We start from the raw sequence: 20,819 nt of genomic DNA, 5'->3' as shown, positions 1-20,819 counted from the left end.
TCCGGGTAACAATGATACTAATTAAGTATACTAATTAGTAGACTTAGTATACTAAATACTAAGTGCAAGACTACTTTGTCCTTCTCAGGTGATGCCTCCTGGCTCCCATCCTGGGACATCCCCATTCAGCTGCGGGCTGGTTCTTGGCTGCTTCGCTATGTCAGGGCTGGCTTGTGGAAGGCCCTTTTGTCTGGAGCTACAGACATCCAGACATCCCTGTCCCCTCTCTCAACCCCCTCCCCCTCAGCCAACCAGCACTTCCTGTTCTTGGAACTATAGCACTTCCTCAGCCTCAGGACAAGGTTTTAAAGGGGCCATGCCCTCTAAATGCAAAGGGGTTACATGGGTATTATGCTGATTACCTGTAGTAGTAGCATTATTCATTTTCCAAAGGGAAAAGTGGAAGCACCAGGTGTCATAGAAAAAGAACCCAGGACCCAGCCCTGGTGAGTAGAGGGGAGATGCCGCTTTAAGTAGCTTTGAGCCAGACCTGTCTTTGGGAGAAGTGCATACACAAATGCCATTTTGTTTTTCTTGCTGTTTTCATAGGTCATTAAATGCAAAGCAGCTGTTGCATGGGAGCCTAAGAAACCATTTTCCATTGAGGAGGTGGAAGTTGCCCCACCAAAGGCTCATGAAGTTCGCATTAAGGTAGGGGGAAAAAATGAACTTTGTAGATTACATTCCATATCGGGGCCATTTTTGTTAATGCTATAGAAATGCAGGGCCCAGTCTTACAAATATTACCTGCCGGAATGCTTACTATCCAGTGAACTCATATTGAATTACACAGGCTATTTAAAACTACACTGCAAGCACGATTTGAAACATCTTAGTGACATAAAAATAATGGGAAATTCTAGCTATCTGTGTTAGGGAGTAGAGTTATGTACCTATGAAGATGTCATGACTTTTTTCCCCTCTGTATTTACATTTTTAAGAACTTTCCTTCTTGGTCAATTCAGCAGCCATTTTCTTCTCAAAACACCTGGGTAAACTTTGGGTGTGCTAGAGTTTACTTCACTGCCCTTCCCTAGTGTCTAAAAAAACCTCCCCCCCAAAATAAATAAATAAAAGTACATGGAGATCCAGAATTCAGTCTCTGGGGATTTTCAGCAAGTATTGCACATGGTTAATCTCTCCACAGCCAAGTCCAAAAGAAAAAATGGAATTAACTTAATTCTTAAGTACCAACTTTATAAAATCTTATAATGAGAAAGAAATGTAATAATAAGTTAATTTCTACAACATAACATGGCTACTTTATAATCCACATACATTATCTTCACAGTTATACATAAACATAAAGAAAACCAATTAAATCTAAACAGGTCAGTCCCCACAAGCTTAGGTCAGTCCTCAAAAGCTTAGGTTGAGTTGACCTGAATTTCAGTTACAGTCTTTGATCACCAAAAACTATACAGACTGCTGAGTCAAAAGCAATGAAACATCATCTTCCCGCCTCTTGCTTGCAGAAACATCCTCTGCTGAAATCACTCAGTTACTTAGCTAACTATCTAATTAACCAACCACTCAGATTAAATATATAAATAAATAAATAAAACAGGTAGAAGAAAAATACAAAGCTGAGAACAGCACAATATAAATGATTTTCCCCATCATCACAATTAAAGAAGAGAAAAGTTGGTGAATCATACTAGTGGAGACAATTGAACTAAAACAGTTTGGCTAGAATCAAATAACATTTGAAGTAAACAGTTAAAATAAAAGAAATTAGTGCCCCCTCCAAATTTCCCCTTTGTATACCAAACACTGCCAAGGCTTCCCTGTTGGAAGATTAACAATATCATTGACCTGCTGCAAAATGCTGGGAGTGGAATCAGCTTTCTGCTCCATGGCTCAGCTTCTCCCAACCCAGACAGATCACATGGCCTTTTGTAAAGTCACTAACCTGACTACTTGACCTCAATGGAATCTGAGTCCAACTACAGGGAACCTATTGAGTATGCCCAACTTCCACACCCAACTCCAGAAACCTCTGTGTGTGGAGTGCTAATTTTGTATCTGTCTAGCAATAATGACAGACACAACTAATTCTTACCTACCTTGGCCATAGATTTCTAAAAAATATATCTCCCTATTAGGCATGTGGGTACAGCTGCATCTGTTAAGAGGAGAAGAGCACCCACATGTTGCTCTTTCACAGAGATTTTTCTTTTACCTGCCCAGGTGGTCTCTCCATAGCCTTCTCTGTGGGCCTTACATGGTATGGAGGGTCTTATGCACCACAGGTGAATTGTACATTTACAGAATGTAGGTCCAAATTTACAATTGGTTTAATCCTATACGTAGGATAATTAATCCAGTCACCCAGCATCTAGTGAAATAGCTGCAGTCAATGGTAAATCATCCCTTGCCAGCAGTTACCATACAGTGATGTCTCATATAACTTAATTATGGTCCTGCTCTACATATATGGAAATAATAGTGATATTTCAAACACCTCTTTGTGGTGATTATTGCAAAACGTTTATTTTTGTAATAGTAACTTTAATAGCTGGTAGGCTGAGAGGAGACTCGCCTACTATCTGACGTGGGGCGGGGCACAAAATAAAGATAATCTATCTTCCCAGCACTTCTGTGTGCCACATACCTTTATTACAGCAACCACTATGGATGGCTGGCAGTTACGGCAAAACCTAGGGAAAAGATGCATTTTTTCTCTGACAAAACGTCAGTCATACAGTTGCATGGGAAAATGCAAAAGTTATCGATATGTGTTTTACTTTGCTTAAAAGAACCACTAAATTTATGATGTGTACGGAAAAAGGATTGAATGAGGGGCAGTCAGGTATAGATTTTAGCTTCTTTTTATTTTTTAATAAGTTGTATGTAATGTATACAAAAGATTGTGTATAATTGATTCTTTTCCCCCTGTCTCCCATTTCTCATGAATCACTTGTGTTCCTAGATTGTTAGGTCTTCAAAACAAGAACAGGAACAAGGTCTTCCTGTGCATTTATATAACACACAGTAAACATTCATGTCTGCAGTGTTGTTGAAGCTGTGTTGGTTCCAGAACATTAAAGACAAGTGGGTGAGGTAATATTTTTTTATTGGACCGCCTTCTGTTGGTGAAAGAGACAAGCGTTCAAGCTACACAGACCTGAAGAAGAGTAAACATTCATGGAAGAGTTTTTTGTGGCAGATTACAAAGCCATAACTTGCTATGCAAAAACACTAAAAGTTATTATCTTTGTCATGAGTCATGGCTGTGATAAATAAGTAGTTTTAGGGATCACTGTTTAAGGTTTATTATGCTTTTTTGATAGAAACAAGGAACTTCTCTGAATACAAAATGTATTTTCACTTCTATATCATATCACACAGGTAAAATTTGAAAAATTGGTTTCTTATATGTAGAAATATTCTTTGCTTTCCATACAGATTTTGGCCTCAGGGATCTGTCGCTCAGATGACCATGTTATGAGTGGTGCATTAACTGAGCCTTTTCCAATCATTCTTGGCCATGAAGCAGCTGGTATTGTAGAGAGTGTTGGAGAAGGAGTGACTTATGTGAAACCAGGTATGAGAAAGCATTAAGCACAAACCAATGATAAGTAGTTCACAGAGAGCATTCATACACCTGCTCCAACATCAAAGACACTGACATGTATGAATTCCTTTATTGCAGAGGAAACAAGTAATCCAACATTTCAACTTTCACAGGGCCTTGTCAAGGATATTTTGGAGGCAAAATATGTTGTTTAAGTCTTTCTTGCTGTACTCCAAGTGATTTTTCCTATTTCAAACGTTTTAGCCTGTTCACTTCTAGTTTTGTCAGAGGCAACCAAACCCTTCATGTGACTGTGAAGTGCTCCTCCTCCCCAGCATTTGAAACAGGTGCTTACTTGTATTTCACTCAAAGGGAACCAAATGTGAGCTGCCACTTTGACCTCAGATCCTCATGAGGGTTCCAATTCAGCAAGGAATTTAAACGTACGCCTAGCTTTATGTATGTAAACAGTCCCATTTACTTCAATGTGATGACTTTGTTAGGCATATGCTTAGGTACCTTGCTAAATCAGGGCCCAGGTCATCAGACTTTGATGGTACTGAAGTTCATACTGAAGTTCAGGCTTAGCATTTGAATGACACTAGCACAGAAAGTGCTTAATCCATGTCCTCAATTCATCTCTTCCAGAGAAAAGATTATTTTCCTCTCCCTGTTCTCCCAGAGAACACGGTTTCATTGTTTACTGTTCCTTTCACAATATTATTTGCATCATAGAGCTGATAAATATAAAACCCCAGGAGGAGTTTCTTATCTTCCTATGCATGCTGCAAGATGAGTCACCAACTTCTGTAATCTTTTCTCAGTAATTCTGAACTGTGAGTAGGGATAAGCACAGTGTTTTAAGATAAAATGTGAAATGAACCAAATCTGTGTCCAAATCTTGAACTGCATCCAAACTTTTTTTTAAGGATTAAAATATTTATTTACTTTTCCCACCCCACCCTGTTACATTACCGATATAGCCAGGAGGTACAGAAAGTGCTTCAGTAATGCAAAAATATCTATTCTTTGCTTAGTGAAATTAGAAAGGACTGGAAATCTTCCAAGAGAGCTTATTCCTAACCGATTTCTAGATCAAATTGCTTTGGACAAGCTTCAGATAAGCATGCACATTTTTGGACAAGTTTTGACTGCAGATAAACACCTTTTCTTTTGAGCCTGGCATAGAGAATATGACATCATTTGGCCCAGAGAATTAATTTTAACATGGTACTTTTAATTCTAACTACCATGTAATTTCATTGGGGTAAGGCTATACCGCTGGGCAAATCATCAGAACAATTTTTACTTTGGAATTCTGTTGTTGCCTTGGGCACATAGACCTGTGGTGTGGACAGTGAGACAAAGGAAGAAAGGAAAGTGTCTTTGCTAACTGCAGTTTAGAGGGCAGCTGGAAATGAGATCTTTCGATCTCCTGTTCCAGAAGGTTGTAACAACAAAAACTGGAACGTTTCTTTCAGCAGTCTTATATTACTAAGCCCATGTCACAGTTATTTCAAATTTGTTGCTTTCTCCCTTCTCCATCTTCTAATTCCCTATAATTCATTTCCCTAGATAATCTGGCACTAGAAAGCCCTGGCAGCTTCCATTTAAAGTTAGGCATTATGCGGCATTTGTTTATCCAAATGACTCTATGAAACCTTTTGATGTTTGCCCATTGAGACTGGGCTGAGAAAGGCAGCTGTGGTCTTCCAAAATCCATCATCCTAGTGAAAATTTTTTATTCTTTTGTGCGAACCTGCAGTAAAATAGGCAATCACTTTTTTTGGTAGCCTGTATGGAATATTAGGATGTTATTTGCTGGGGTTCCATAGTGTATTTCTCCACTTTTGAGCTTTTAAGAATTACCATGCCATTACTTGTCAGCAATGAAGCTACAGGTTCTGACCTTGCCAGGACTATAGCACTGTGGCAGTTATACCATAATTACAGTTGCATTAAGAACTTCATGTTTTGTTCTGCAAAAGGTCTCACATTTCTTTAGTACAATGGTATGACTGCAGCTATAGTCCAAACTTGCATATATCATTGCTTCCATAACAAGGATTCCTAGGTTATGTCTATACTGACGGTGGCAAAGTTGCTGCTGTCAGGTCGATCTTTCTGGATCGATTGAGCGGTCAGTGTAGACCCACTCAATCGATCAGGAAGTCGACACAGGAAATCCATCCCCTCAAGTTGCATAGCGCTGCACTGACAGGAACATGGTTCCCATCGGTGCAGTGCAGTGAAGATGGCGCACAGAAAGGAAGCACAGCAGTCATCAGGAGTTACTCAAGCTACTCTGCGTAGCTTGTGTAACTCCCGTCGACTGCCGCCAAATTTCCAAGTAAGTGTTGACCCAGGCCTAGAATACCATTGTTAAATAAACGTATAGCGTAGGGGTTTTTTTTTTTAATAGTTAAAGGCAAATTTTGCATCAGTCTGAAGCTGTTGAATTTTATGACATGACAGAGAGACTCATTCATCAAGTTTCAAGTTCTCTGTTGTTCGAGGGAAAGTTTCCCGAGTTGGAAAAGAGAAGACCAAGAGTTCAGATCCTCATGTAATTAACTACCTTTATTGTTGACTAAGACCATAAAACCCTAACCTACCAGACAGTTAAGAAAGAGCCGCTGAACCTTTTTAAATATTAAAGGCAAATTTATTTTCTGAAGCTGCTGAAATTTAATTTGATTTATCAGAAAGACAAACTGATAGTCTCCTCAAATATTCCCTAAGCATAAGAGAAAGTTCCCTGAGCTGGAAAAAGAAGAAACCAAGTGTACTAATCCACATGTAATTAAGTACCCTTTTATGGTGCTGATAGATAAGGTGATATTAAGAAATTTAATTTTGACAAGGATAGATTTTTGACTATTTTCTGTTCTTGAATAAGTCTCAGTAAAATGAAAAATAGATTATAATCTTTGTTTCATCTTGGATTCTTTGTATTGGTTGAATTTGAAGTTCTGGGAAGTTTATAATAAGATGCTAAAATGGATGTTTGGGAGTTCTTTGTGGGGTGTGTTTTTTGAGTTGAAAAGTGGCCTGTTTGCTCTTTTTGTTTGTGGTGTGAGTGGGGTTTTTTCTTTTGTTGGCATATTACATAACTACAAAGTTTATAGTGTTTTCCCAAGAACGTTTGACTTAAACAAAACAAAATCTGTGAGTGATTTGTTTTGTTGCTAATTAAGATTGTCTGGCGAATATATATATTGACTGTAAAAAAATGAGTTATTGACGCAAATTCTCTTCGGTGGCTTAAATACCCAAAGTTGGTGCAGAAGGGGTTCGTGTTAAATGATCTGAGGAGGTTTGCCTTAAGGAGTTTGGAAAAGGAAGAGGGTGATTACTTTTGAAAGTTTGGAGTATGCTGTCATATGTCTGACCAAAGTAATGAGACAAATTAGGCATAGAGTGGTAGTGGTGGACAAATAGCCCATTGATCTGATATGTATAATAGTTGGATTTGGAGGGGATAGGAAAGAGAAAATAGCTGGACTTTCAAATTGGAATATCATCCAACCCTGATTACCCTCTGTCCCAGATCTTAAGAGAATGTCCAAAAGACCTGTTGCCCACCTGGGCCAGAATTGAGGGGGAGCCAGGAGCCATGCCTCCCCATCTTTTAAACGTGGAATGACCATGGCCCCCACTTTTAAACAGAAGAAACATATATACTCTCTGCAGGATATTAAAGTAGTATTTTAATTCCTCCACCACTTTGGCCTTCACCCCTTTCCCCCACTTCTACAAAGGTTCCGGTGTCCTTGCGTGTTGCCCCCATCTGCTCTTGGGCTGCAATAATGGTGGAACAGCTGATATTACTATAATATTTATAAAATAACGTACATTGTGCTGGGTTCTATACATTCTATAGGTATGAATACAAGGTTCCTGCCCTGAAGAGTTTACAGACTATTCACAAACAAACGGCTTAAATTCTTACAGAGTATTTCCCAGAGCCCCCCACATCCCATCCCCCCATGCTATTAAAAACTCTAGGGGATTGAAAATATTTACCGAACTTCTGCTCCAGACAGCTCTGACTGAATTTAGACCTGAAAACAAATAACGCAGGAAAGAGATGGGGATGAGACAGAAATCGATGTGTTTTGAGCACTGAAGTTCAGCACGTCTTGTGAATGTCACTATTTTTTTAAAAGAAGGGTTTGGCTTGATAACACCTTGACAAGGAGAGACTAGAAGCTTATGTAAGAAGTGTTTTGAAGAAGGAACTGGAGGAAAAAAATCAAATTGTGTTCGGGGAAGGGGATTCAAATGCAGTGGAATGCATGGGAGAAGGCAGGAAGAATAAAAGAGCTGGTAAACTCAGGCTATGTCTACATTACAGCTTATGTCAGCATAATTTATACCACTCAGGGGGGTGAATAAATCACCTCCTCATCAACATAAATTACAGTGACATAAGTGCTGGTGTGGACAGGGCTATGTTGGCGGGAGAAGCATCTTCACCAGACGCGCTCCAGCTGCGCCGCTACAATGCTGTATGTGTAGACAAGCCGTCACTCACATTCTCCTTCTGTGATCTTCTGGCACTTGCCTACTTGTCTGCATCCCCATGTTGCAACAGCAGGACTAGAAATGGAACAGAGGGTCAAGACACAAGGGTGGTGATAAATGAATGCTTCATTTCCTGTTAATAAAGGTCTTTTGTATGGAATTACAAAAGAACCTATACAGGCCTATTTAATTTAGCATCTCTCAGCCCCCATACCAACCTTTCCCCCACCATGATCCACGTTACAACAGAATGCAATCATGTTTAACACGTGTTAACGGTTTTGGGAGGGAATTAATAACAAGATTCAACTTATGACAAAATGCTGGCTTCCTGGATATCCCCGATGTGCGTATTTAGTGCATTAGTAAAGGATTTTCATTTTAAACAGAACAACTAATTACCTTATTTTTTATTGTCAACACTAGACTTTATCTTGCACATTACTGCATATGTGACTCCTCTTCCTCTGGAATTTTGGTATTGTAAAATATGGATTGTCTTTGTAATGGAAAAGCTTTCACACCAAGTATGGACACAAGAGAAGAGACTAAAAGAGGATAGATATTTAGACATTTGGTCACCCTTTGTAGCATACTCAGAGGAGGAGGGCTTCCCAGTCAGCAAGCCAGCATCTTTAGCCAGGTTCTTTACTTATTTAGCATCAGGTTAATATTCAATGTGTGGTGTAGCATGTTATTGTTCTATTGTAACTTTGCCTTAATAAAAAGTTTATTTTATAAAGATTCATGACCCCCCCTCCTATCTAGTCATAAAGAAAGGAAAGATGGTCATCACCCACTGAACGCTTTTCTGAGACTCCCAGGTTTTAAATCCATGCTCCACTCTAACAACACTTCATCCTCCCCCTTTGAGAAATGGGAAATGTGGTAGATGATTCATTACATTTTTCAAAAACAGCATCACAAATTATGAACAGGCAGCAAACCTTTGTCACATAGCACATATCCACCACATTTACAACAGAAATACCATCTATTGGGATTTCCTAACGTTTTTTGTGTTGGAATTCCCAGTTCGAACTTTGTGCTAATAGATTTTGCAGTGAATTTTGAGTCTTGATAAGAGAAAAAATGTAGGTATTTATTAGATGTTCCATTTGAAATGGAGGTAATGAGACATTCCACAGTTGCCAACCTTGCATTTTAGTTTTTACTGACATGAAGATCTGAAGTTGATTTTTTTTTTTACTAACATGGTAAACTTTTTACTGACATCACTAAAAATATCATAAACAATACAATAATGTCACAAAAGTATGTACCCATGCACAATATTCTATACACAGGAATTCGGAATTACGCAATTGTTTTAGCTGCAGTTAATTGATCAATCGGATTCTCTGGACATGTTCAAGAATAGAAAACAGGAAATTGATAAAGGCATGGTCAGTATAGTTTTATGATACAAGAAATGATTCTGAACGATGATAATCAATGTCAAATTACAATACATTTTATTTCTACCCAATTTTATGGACATTTTCATTCATTTACAGATTTACGGACAGTATTAAAATTGCACATATTGTACACATTTTTTTACTGACTGTCTGTAAATTTAAGGACAGTTGGCAACCCTTGTGCTCTTACTGCAAATGTATTCATGTAATAACTGTCTGTACCCGCTACAGTCTTTTACTTGCGTGCTCTTCAGTATTATTGAAATTTTCATAACTGATCTGTTCTATTACTAGGAGACCATGTCATCCCGCTCTTTATGCCACAGTGCGGTGAGTGTAGCTTTTGCGTAAGCTCCAAGGGCAATCTGTGCCTTAATAATGAGTGAGTTTCATTGATTGTTATCCTAAGTAATTTGATATTATACATACAAAACTAATCACATTTACAATATCTAATTTACCCTTAATTCTGGGTGTCTTTTGAATAGTCTTCGTCCAGCCCGTGGATTAATGATGGATGGCACTAGTAGGTTTACCTGTAAAGGAAAACAGATACATCATTTCATTACAACAAGCACCTTCACTGAATACACAGTGGTGCACGAGACAGCAGTTGCCAAAATTGATGCAGTTGCTCCTCTGGAAAAAGTGTGTCTGATCGGCTGTGGATTTTCCACCGGTTATGGGGCTGCCATCAATACTGCCAAGGTGAGGATTATAGTGTGTGTTCAAAGAACAAACTCTGTTATTGGGGTAGTGATGATTATTTGTGTGGTCTAGTAAAGAGGGCATCAGCCTGAGAGTCAGGAGCGCTGTTTGACCATGGGCAAGAAATATCACATCTCTGTGCTTCCCTCAATTTCCCCATTGGTAAGGCGCTGAGTTCTGCAGATGAAAACTATATACAAAAGCTAAGTATTTACCATCACGGACAATATTTTCTCTGTTGGTTTCTTAGTTTTTATTTATTTAGCTCATTTTAGGCTCATTTTTAGAATTAAGTAATCTTGCATTTACTGAATTGCAAACAAAGGTTTTCTTTAATTTATATTTAATAAATAAAGGCCGGCTATGAAATCATTCGTTCCCTGTAAGCATGGAGTTCTTTAGAACTTGACAGATTTCTGTGGAAACAGCTTTCAGCCTGCAAAATTGGGCCAGTTCAGGTTTCTTTTTTGAATGTATTTAATGAAAACTCGAGAGAGGCTCCAGCCACAGCCATGGATGTGAACAACCTCTAAAGTTTACATGGAGGATTCAGAATCCAAATCCACATGAGAGCTGAATTTTACAGCTGGCCTCGTCTCCAGAATAGACTGAGCCCAAAGTCCTGATTTGAACTCCCCCAAACTCGGGGTGGCATGAGCAATCTGGATCTAAAACCACATTTTGTGACGTGGGAACATTTCTAATAAAAACTTATTCTCAAATGTAGGCTTTGGTAGGTTTTATCCAGTTCTAATCCAATAATGGAAACCTTTACTTTGCATAGCAAAAACTCCTTCAATCAATTTACAGGTGTAGTATCCGATACAAGCAGTGTCTAACATGAAAATATGTACAAGATAACTAACGCAGCTGAATCACTACACATCACTGGAATTCTAAGAGAGTCCCATGTTCTTGTGATTATGCAGGTAGAACGTGGTTCATCTTGTGCCGTCTTTGGTTTGGGAGGAGTTGGCCTCTCCGTTGTCATGGGCTGTAAAGCAGCTGGGGCTTCCCGGATCATTGGGGTTGACATCAACAAAGACAAATTTGCCAAGGCTAAAGAGCTAGGAGCCACCGAGTGCATCAACCCTCAGGACTTCAAAAAGCCCATTGAAGAGGTGCTGAAGGAGCTGACCGGTACTGGTGTGGACTACTCCTTTGAAGTCGTTGGACACACTGATACCATGGTATGTGACCAACAGATGTAAGATGTTGTTCACCAACTCATGTCCGGAGGCTAGTGCAGTATTAACCGAGAGTTGCTTATCTAGTGTCTTGACCCAGTCTCAGGTGCTCAGTGTCTCCTTCAAGGTGTTAAGTGGAAATTCAAAATCATCGAAGCCACATGCCTGACACTGATATCCTGGGGTGGAGCAGGGAGCTCGGTAGAAACTTTGAAAAAATATATACCGTCCCCTATGCTGGCTATGTTCAGCTTGGAGGTAGAAAACTCTGAGAGCCTTATTCTCCTGTTTTAGGGCATGTAATTCCATTGATCTCTATTGAAATCAATTGAGTTATGCTCCTGTAAGACTGGTATAACTGAGTGGAGGATCAGAACTAAGATCGCATTCACAGAGATTTCTTTGCTTTCTTCCGTTCGAGGGTAGGACAGTATTTTTCCCCCCTCACCCAAGGAAGCAGCATTGGGGTTCACCCCCAATCCAGCAACTCTTCCCTATCTGCAGAAGCATGAAGGCATCTGCACAAAAACATTGTACCACCACAGCAGCACCTGGAGGCCAGGACCCATGCTGCCAGAGAATAGCCTTGTTATCCAGAAACCCCTTACAGGAGGTGTTCAAGAGCACAGAGGGGTAAAGTAAGTAAGATAATGCTGACAGGATCAGCATCAGCCTTGACTTACCCTTTAGAGCCGCAAAAACTTCGGGGAGGGGACAGTGCCTGAAAGAGCAGGCCGATAGACTCCTTCTAGCCATGGATCCCAGTCTACCCATATTCTTCATGGAGAGGCCTTGACAGGTTGGGTAATGGTGATGAATGATGCCAAAGAGACAGCACTACCCTCTTTGACTCCCTTTACCTATCATCATTTGTTTCTACCAGGCTTTTTGTCCCACCTCAGTTCAAGATGACAAATGGCCACAATATTTATTTTATTTATTCTCATTGATACCAAAGGGACTTGACAATATTTTCAGTCACACAAATAATTAACAGCCCAGAGTGCAAAGTATTTCATAACATAGCTTGTAGACAACTCTCTTTGTCTGATTATAGGGTATTTCTTTGTTTTAAATCAGACAGCTGCCCTGGCGTCCTGCAACATGAACTATGGAACCAGTGTGATTGTGGGAGTGCCTCCTTCATTATCACAAATCTCCTACAATCCTATGATGCTCTTCACTGGACGCACCTGGAAAGGGTCTCTTTTTGGAGGTATGGACATGAGAAGTAACTAAACTCTTGTGTGTCTTTGTGAAAGTCACAGAATCTTGGAACAAATTTTTCAAATTTGGGTGCCATAATTAGGTGCCTAAACCCATATTCAGACTCCTGAATAAAGGAACTGGTTTTCAAAGATGGTGAACACTATTCTGCTGATCAGGGAATATCTTGGGCCCAAAAAGACGAAGACAATGAACCCTTGTTCACTGATACAACTTTAAGCAGTTAAGTAAGTGGGACTTGGGGTTTCAGGTCAAGTTATCACTGGTTTGTTCCCACTGTACCAAACACTGTTAAAAACCTTTTAAACTTTTCTTAAAGACACAGAAAACAAAGGAAAAACTGTTAAAGCTTTTGAAAGGTGAAGTATTAAGTAAAGCTTTCATTTTAACAATATTCCTTATTCCTTCTCCCTGTAGCCATATAAAGCCTTTTATAGGGATAAACACCTGCTTAATGTCTTTTTGATGGCTTAAATGTGGTGTTAACTGTCCTTTGGGTTGGGGAGAGGGGAGAATTTAGATGGTCTTGAGAAGTTGTTGAAGTCCAATCCTGTTTTCTTTAAGACAAAATAAGACAAGCACACACAAAAGGGGGAAGAAAAGGATTACAAAGATTTTTTTAAAATGCAGTTTTTGTGTCTGGTGCTGTCTTTCACATGCCGTCTTGCTGCCGTAGAAAAAGTGGGCAACTTTATTTATGAGCTACTTTAAGACCTGGCAAAGTTTTACCCCCGTCAGGTTGTTAGAGGAGTTGCTTTTACATGCCTTTGGTCATATAAGCCCACAGCAACGTTAAGATGGAGTTGTCTTGGCAGCTAAGCCAGACTTACTGGACAAAAGACAAAAGCAGAGAGATAGGAAAGAGGAGAAATCAGGTGTGGAACAAAAACAAAAGATGAGGGAAAAGGAGGAACCCTAGGCTCACATTCCAGGTGTTGTTCAGGATTTAGATGAAGTCTGTGAGGGTGGCATTGTCATCTGGTTTCTTCTCTCTAGCCTGGCCTGCCTGATCAACATGCCTTTTAAGATCAGGATATGAAGGCCCAACAGTGGATGGCCCCAGGAGATGGTGGGGGTGCCAGTCATTATGCTAAACCTTGCTTCTTCGATCCTACCCATCCCCCTGCTCCTGGTTAGTGACCTGCAGACAAACAGTGTCCAAGAAAGGGTGACCACCTCATCCTGTTTAAATTATCAGCTAAAACATATTTTAGTGACTTCAACTATTAACATTTTCTCCCATTTCTAGAACCTTTCTGTTTGCTGTCCTGTCAACCCATGACTTCACCAGGAGCCTTGCAGACTCTTAATTGCAGGGTTCAGGGTTTGGTTTTGGTTTTTACTTAATCCAGTTTGTACTACTTTACTTATCTCCCACTTTTTTTTAGAAACAATTTTATTAACAGGCTGAGCTGGATTTTTGTTACATTGGACAACTTAGAATATAGGCCTCTGCACAACAGTATTTCTAGCTCCCACTGACTTCAGACAGTGATAAAGGTCAGGAAATTCAAGCTGTTAAATTGCCCAAAGCACTTTATTACTAATTTCAATCAGTTTTGTTCTTTACAGTGATCCAGGTAACAATGAACTCATCCAAACAGCTCAGTTAGTTGTGATCCGTTAGAACACACTTTTTTAATCTTCTGTTTTACATGTATTTTCCACTGGTTCCTTATTTGTTTCCTCACAAACTCTGAAGTACCAGTTTTATTGTCTGTTTACAGTCAGACATGGGAGGGAGCAAGCTGATTCTCATCCTCATTTTATGACTTTGTTTTTGATTTCAAAACAGTTCTGACCATGAGATTTTTGCGAAAATCATGCCACTAGAAATAAGATCTAGGTTGCCTAAAAACTGACTTGGGCCCAGATCCTCTCTGGGAGTTAGGCACCTAAATACCTTAAGGATCTGGACATTGGGTCCCTCATTTAGGCACCCATGATTGAAATAACTCTTACAGAAAGTCATGTAGAAAATTAAAAATCAGTTCTAACTTGTCACAACACAATTACCTATTTGGAGTGATCCAGGTTAAAATGAATTGAAGTGTAAAGTAAGTTCCTAGAACTTTAATGACCACTTTCAAATAACAGCACAGGATTTCTCTCATCTTCCATTTCTTCCAGAGTATTTAAAAGATATGTGAAAAAAGAATTATAAGTAAATGGCACACTTTGAATTCTAAGCACACTCTGAGGTTCTGAAATATGATAGGGTACACAGGGCATTTGGTGCCTCTTGGAAGGGGCTCTGCAGCTCTGGTACATCCCACTTCAGTGATGCCTGTAGGAAATTATAAAATCCAATTTTCTGTTTAACAAATCCACTTCCATTTATTGCCTAGTAATTTGCTATTCTCATTTCTGTATATGTGTTTGCAAATGTTAGCGGTACAAGGTTAGTTTGGGTAGCTAGTGTAAGTCACATGGAATGATAGTGAGTGGGGAAGAATTGCAAGGCAGTAAAGGAACTGGTTGGAGTCGATAAAGAATAATTTGCAGACATTCTAACATTTGGATTTGTTTAAACCTGTAGAATACTTGTAAAGAAAGTGTTAAATTAGGTTTAATGTGCTAGCTTGATTCCACTGAAACATACTTTCAATTTAATATCTTAATAGGACTGCCTTTCTAACAATGCTTTTGTTTGCACATAGCATTCAATGGGTAATTGTACTTTGACAAGTGCAAACAAAGTCATGATTGATGCATTGCTCTGCTAAAAAGCTTATCTATTATTTTAAGTCTTCAGGGCTTTCAAACATCTTATCATAGAAGATTAGGGTTGTACGGGACCTCCGGAGGTCATCTCGTCCACCGCCCTGCTCAAAGCAGTACATGGGATTCTTCTGTCCTAAGTGCAGGACTCTGCACTTGTCCTTGTTGAACCGCATCAAATTTCTTTTGTCCCAATTCTCTAATTTGTCTTGGTCACTCTGTATCCTATCCCTGCCATCAAGCGTATCTACCATTCCCCCCAGCTTAGTGTCATCTGCAAACTTGCTGAGGGTGCAATGCACTCCCTCCTCCAGATCATTAATGAAGATGTTGAACAAAACCGGCCCCAGCACTGAATCCTGTGGCACTCTGCTTGTTACCGGCTGCCAACTAGACATCGAGTCATTGGTCACTACCCATTGTGCCTGATGATCTAGCCAGCTTTCTATCCATCTTATAGTCCATTCATCCAACCCATATTTCTTTAACTCACTGATAAGAATACTGTGGGAGACCATATCAAAAGCTTTGCTAAAGTCAAGGTATATCATGTCCAACACTTTCCCCAGATCCACAGAGTCAGTCAGTTCATCATAGAAGACAATCAGGTTGCTCAGGCGTGACTTACCCTTGGTGAATCCACGCCAACTGCTCCTGATCACCTTCCTCTCTTCCAAGTGCCTTAAAACGGATTCCTTGATTTTTCTGGGGACCGAGGTGAGGCTGACCAATCTGTAGTTTCCTTGGATTCCCCTCCCCTTTTTTGAAGATGGGCACTATATTCACTATTTCCAATCATCTTCACCAGCATTTAATTATTTTTATACGTTTCTGATTTCAGTGGCAATATGCTGACTGTACGTTATCTATCTTCTGTCTTTCAGGATGGAAGAGCAAAGATTCTGTCCCTAAACTAGTTGCAGACTACATGGGGAAAAAATTCAACCTGGATGCATTAATAACCCACACTTTGCCTTTTGATAAAATCAACGAAGGATTTGAACTACTGCGGACAGGGAAGAGGTGAGATTCATTTATTTATTTATCTTATTTGTAAATACCATTTCTATGAAAAATTCACTGTAACACAGTGCAGATATGGAATTTGGTTTAATAACTAAATAAAAAAAGCAGAGCACTGACAAGAGTGGACTTTGAGAATTTAACTCTGTCCTCACCACATTCCTCCACCGTCAAAGATGGATGTTAGCACCACTGTACTGTAAAGTCGAAAGACAAATGTTAATCCCAGGTTCTTGATCTTGGAATTGTACCTCAGGTTATCTTCTGTACTCTGTACATTTCCGTTCATTGCAAAAAAGTCTAATCAGAGGCCATTTTTAGTTTTTAACTTTTTAAATCATGCTCTGTTATTGGAGGCCCTCAATTTTTTGGTAAGTGACTTATTATGTTCCAGCAAGTATTTTATGTTCCCCAAAAGAAGGGGTCATGATCCATCATTGTTCCTTAACAATACAAAGCAACAAACAAAACTCTCCTTCTGCTGGAAGTGAACTTAAATCACTATTTCATTTAAAATTCTGTCTTAGTAAGCATATATGGGGCTTCTGCTGGCTTCAAGGGTCCTTGGAAAAGAAGAAAAGCAGTGACAAAATTTCATATTTCTAAAGTGAGAGTTTACAGGTTCTAATATATTTAATCTGACTAACGTCATGAAAATTATAAACTCATGCTGCATTTTCATGGGAGATGTAATCAGAATCACTGTTTGCCAGCAGGCTTTGGTGAGATTCACCATGGAAACAAGTGGAAAGTTCCCATTTGTATGGGAGAGAAACAAAGTTGGTAACATTTACATCTTAATATGACTAGAGCCTCCCCTTTTTCAAGCGTCTAAGATATGTCTGCAAATCATACACATTTTGAGAATTAGGTCCAAATTCTGGTTTTAGGTGATGTGAGTCCCTTCTAGCTCCACTGAAGTAAGTGGAGTTATTCTGGACTTACACCTGTGTAACAGAGGAAAAACATTTGGCCCTTCACCCTTGAGCTTTATTCGAAGGAGTTTCTAGCTGCAAAGCACTTAATTTTTGGTTTTGCACTGTGCGTATTTTATGTATTATGTAAATGCTTGTTTTCAAATTCTAAGTCTTTGTGTGGTGGGATAAATAAGAGTATAGCATTAACAATAAAGTTAGGCTCACTGAATTTTGACAATCATTTTCAGGAAGGGGTAAGATTCAGTTGAGCAGTTACTGAATTGTTTTAAAATAATTATTAATTATTAAAGTCATGCTGAATTATTACAGTGAGCAACTTATCTTTACAGAACATAAATGGGAGCCAGAAATAGGGCAATAGCCAGTGTTAGGCCTATATTGTTCTTTCTCAAAATGTGTTAGGGCTATTTTAGCCAAAGTTTAATTAGATATTGAAGTTATTTTATCTTCAAACACTAAATGGAATTACTTCCATATCTTGTTGCATCCATCTGCGTTTCCTTTTCCCTAGTCCATCTAGTGACTCACTTTTTTAAAATGAAAGCTGAGACTGAAGAACAATTGAGATCTGTCTGCGTCCTATTGGCTAGTCCTTTGCCTCTCCCGGGAGGATGTGCCCTACACTTTGGGGAAGACTGCTTTAGAGGGAGCATGTAGTGTAAAACCAGATTGGATTTCAATTTGAGAAGTGATAGAGAAAGTAGAACTTACCCTATTTAGTCTGGTTGAATGTTTAGATGGTAGGATAATATCCAGTCATGACATGAAAGCAAAAGGATTGCATCTCAGGATTTGGTTAGGGAGGTCTACAATAATGACAAAACAGTTCCTCCTAAAAGGAAGCCACATAGTTAGTATAAGGTATGCACAAGTGATACAGCACTAGGAAATTCACTCTTGGGAACAGTCGTGAACTGGAAAGGGAATTACTAGATGACCTCATGGGGCTTTTCCATCTCTAAATTCTGTGATTAATGGCCAAAGCACTGATGGGCTCATGAGTGAAATATATGGCACAACAATATCCAGAAGGGGCAGATGTGACTTGAGAAAGGAATGCATCCTTATGCATTTCTATTCAGCTAAATTTGCAATCAGTTCTTTTGTAGTTCAGCCAATAGGGTGTTGGTAGGAGTATAATGGAGGATGATCTTATCCCGAATCTTTTGAAAGTCCCATGTTGACGTTTGGAACATGGATTGCCAATCATTAACCTGTCATTTTCTATTTCAGTATCCGCACTGTCCTGAAGTATTAGAATCCCTGAATGCTAGGAGGCATGTGGATTATCAACAGCATGACACATCTCATCCAAAATCTCCTCCCTGCAATTTCCATAGCATATAATCACAAAACAAAGTGTGGAAAGTCTTGCATTATTCTTTGCTACTAACAGCTGAGTAAAATGGATCAAAGTAAAGCTGGAGTGATCTGGATAGATTTTGATTAATAAGAAAGCATCTTTCTAAACACAGAATTTGAAATACGAACTCTTGTTTGGAGGTCTTTTAAATAGAGAAAGGCATATAGGAAGGAAATCGATCAATTTCCTACCAGGATATCCTACGAAGGCCTCTCTATTGGTGATTTCTTTAAATCCTTTACACTCTTGCCCCTTTCTGCACGGAGTCCTAACTGTTTAATTAGTATAATTATAAGCAAATGAGATTTGTGAAATGCCTTGATTCTTTTTTGTTTTAATTGTTGCACAACCTGATTATATATGAAGTGAGAGAGAAATGTTTCCTTAGGTCTCTTTCTAGTATCCTGGGAGGTGCTAATTTTTCATCAGTTATGGTCCTTTATCCATCTTGGAACAATCTGGTTTTCTGAATATCCAGAAGAAGAAAGTTATTGTAAAACCCTCAAGGAACAGGTGATGCTAGAGATTAAATCTTTCAATATGTTACATAATATTCAACAGTGTTGTGAAAGAATTTGCAATGTATGGCATTAATTAGCATGATATTAGAGAGCTCTTTTACTTACTGATGTACCAACTAGTTCCGATTTAAGTATATTATAATTTATGCATCGTTATATCTTGTCATTAGTTTTTTTAAATTCTCAGAAACCTGCAAGATGCTATGCCTCTGAAAGATGGAGTCCTAAAATCTTTCCAAGTTTATTCAAATATAAGTGTTTTAATTTCTCCATTTTTCTTCCTCCGAACTCCCAACCTTCTCCTTCCGTGTATGGTCACTCAGCTAGGTAGAAAGGTTTGTAGTGTTTGAAGATGCCAACAACCAAACACTGAATGCCTGAACTGTCAGCGCCAATAGATGATATGTAACTGAGTCACAAATCTAAATAAATGCACTAGGGGTGCTTTACCACTGCACATATTGCTCATTTTGCAATTTCAACTTTTATAATTCTGAAATCAATGTATGTTAATAAAAAAAATCCAGACCATTTATATGCATCTTGTACTCCTGCTTGCTTAAATTAGTTGTTGTGTTGATCTGGGAGGAATGTAGTTTTGGACATTGGTCCAGTTTGTTTTTATCCAGAAAACTTGTACTTGGAAATTAATTAAAGCAAATACATCAAAATTTGCATCATTACATAATTACAATGTTTCTATTAAACGCCACATAGTTTTTTGCACCGTTTACAGCATCAGATGTGAATTCTTACCTCTTTTTATAAAAAAGCAAATGTGGATAAAAGGGAAAACAGATAGAGCAATATGGCTGCAGTCTGAGAGATTGTGCAGCTTGTAAATGATGGAATTCTTGTTATCTGTTACCACTTACAACAATGGAATTCAGATTAGAACTCAATTTCAGACACTATCTGTAAGAATTTTTGTTTCTTATTTAAGCCAGTAGACATTCAGAATGATCACATGAAGAGTGGGTGATGTTAGGATATTTGAGTTGTAAAGAGTGTGAATTGAGGTTATTCTGGATGTTAATGTATTCTTAACTCATGACATCCTTGATCTGTGTTGGTTCTGTCAATACAAAATATTCTTGAGCACACATAACGCTGTTAATGATTTATTGTGGACAAGTTAATATATATACATTTCAAATTTTAAACAGTAATGATTGATTAAAACCAGCTTATTCAGAGTTTGAAGAACTAGACTTTACATGTTTGCTATCATTTCACTATTTAGGGTTAGTGTGTACTTTGCTCAGAAAATGTACCTAATTATTCTATGGGTCATGAAACTCTTTTTCAACCCTGCGTAAGTAGCTAATTAGCTGCTACTGTATCCTACTCTCCTCTTTACCCATGAATGGGGCTAGCAGAGGCAAGAAGGGCTCATTTCAATTTAGTTTAGAGGGCTGGGGAGGAGGGAAGGTCGGGCGGGCAGGGAGGGTATCATTTCCAAGGTGCTTTGAGGTTTTTGATGCTCCACAATGACATCAGAGCCATTCCATAGAGAATATGACAATACTCTCATGAAGGCTGGGCAGGGTGGTGATACCATTCAAACTGTAGGTGCTCCGTATTCCAAAGGCAGTATGTGAAATACTACGATCCTTCCCACTACCTGTCGTCTCTCCCGCCCAGCTGCATGGAATGTCTCTCTTTG

General features: G+C 38.9%; 1 protein-coding gene across 2 annotated transcripts; it reads left to right on the top strand.

Annotated features, from left to right (window-relative positions):
- Positions 1-527: 527 nt before the first annotated feature.
- LOC137166545 (alcohol dehydrogenase 1-like) lies at positions 528-19,884 on the top strand. Of its 2 annotated transcripts, XR_010923725.1 has the most exons (9): positions 528-651; positions 3,409-3,547; positions 9,760-9,847; positions 9,954-10,173; positions 11,103-11,363; positions 12,441-12,576; positions 16,193-16,331; positions 17,048-17,110; positions 18,503-19,884. XR_010923725.1 is itself a non-coding variant. In XM_067568318.1 (8 exons), the coding sequence occupies exons 2-8, from the start codon at positions 3,448-3,450 to the stop codon at positions 18,525-18,527; spliced, it is 969 nt and encodes a 322-aa protein (XP_067424419.1). In that variant the 5' UTR covers positions 529-651; positions 3,409-3,447; the 3' UTR covers positions 18,528-19,884. The 2 variants fall into 2 exon arrangements, 1 of the variants encoding a protein (XP_067424419.1); XM_067568318.1 differs by lacking the exon at positions 17,048-17,110 and having other exon boundaries at positions 529-651.
- Positions 19,885-20,819: the final 935 nt, after the last annotated feature.

Source organism: Emydura macquarii, unplaced genomic scaffold, assembly GCF_026122565.2.
Source record: "Emydura macquarii macquarii isolate MOO-44397 ecotype Brisbane River unplaced genomic scaffold, CSIRO-AGI_Emac_v2 contig_2874, whole genome shotgun sequence".
Classification (NCBI taxonomy): domain Eukaryota; kingdom Metazoa; phylum Chordata; order Testudines; family Chelidae; genus Emydura; species Emydura macquarii.
The sequence above is the reverse complement of the archived record's forward strand: the minus strand, read 5'-3'. Positions and strand labels throughout refer to the sequence as shown.

Coding starts and splice junctions, on each gene's coding strand:
- LOC137166545 (XM_067568318.1), top strand. CDS start 3,448: ATGAGTGGTGCATTAACTGAGCCTTTTCCAATCATTCTTGGCCATGAA. Junction 9,848..9,953: donor AATCTGTGCCTTAATAATGA/GTGAGTTTCATT, acceptor TCTTTTGAATAG/TCTTCGTCCAGCCCGTGGAT. Junction 12,577..16,192: donor GAAAGGGTCTCTTTTTGGAG/GTATGGACATGA, acceptor TCTGTCTTTCAG/GATGGAAGAGCAAAGATTCT.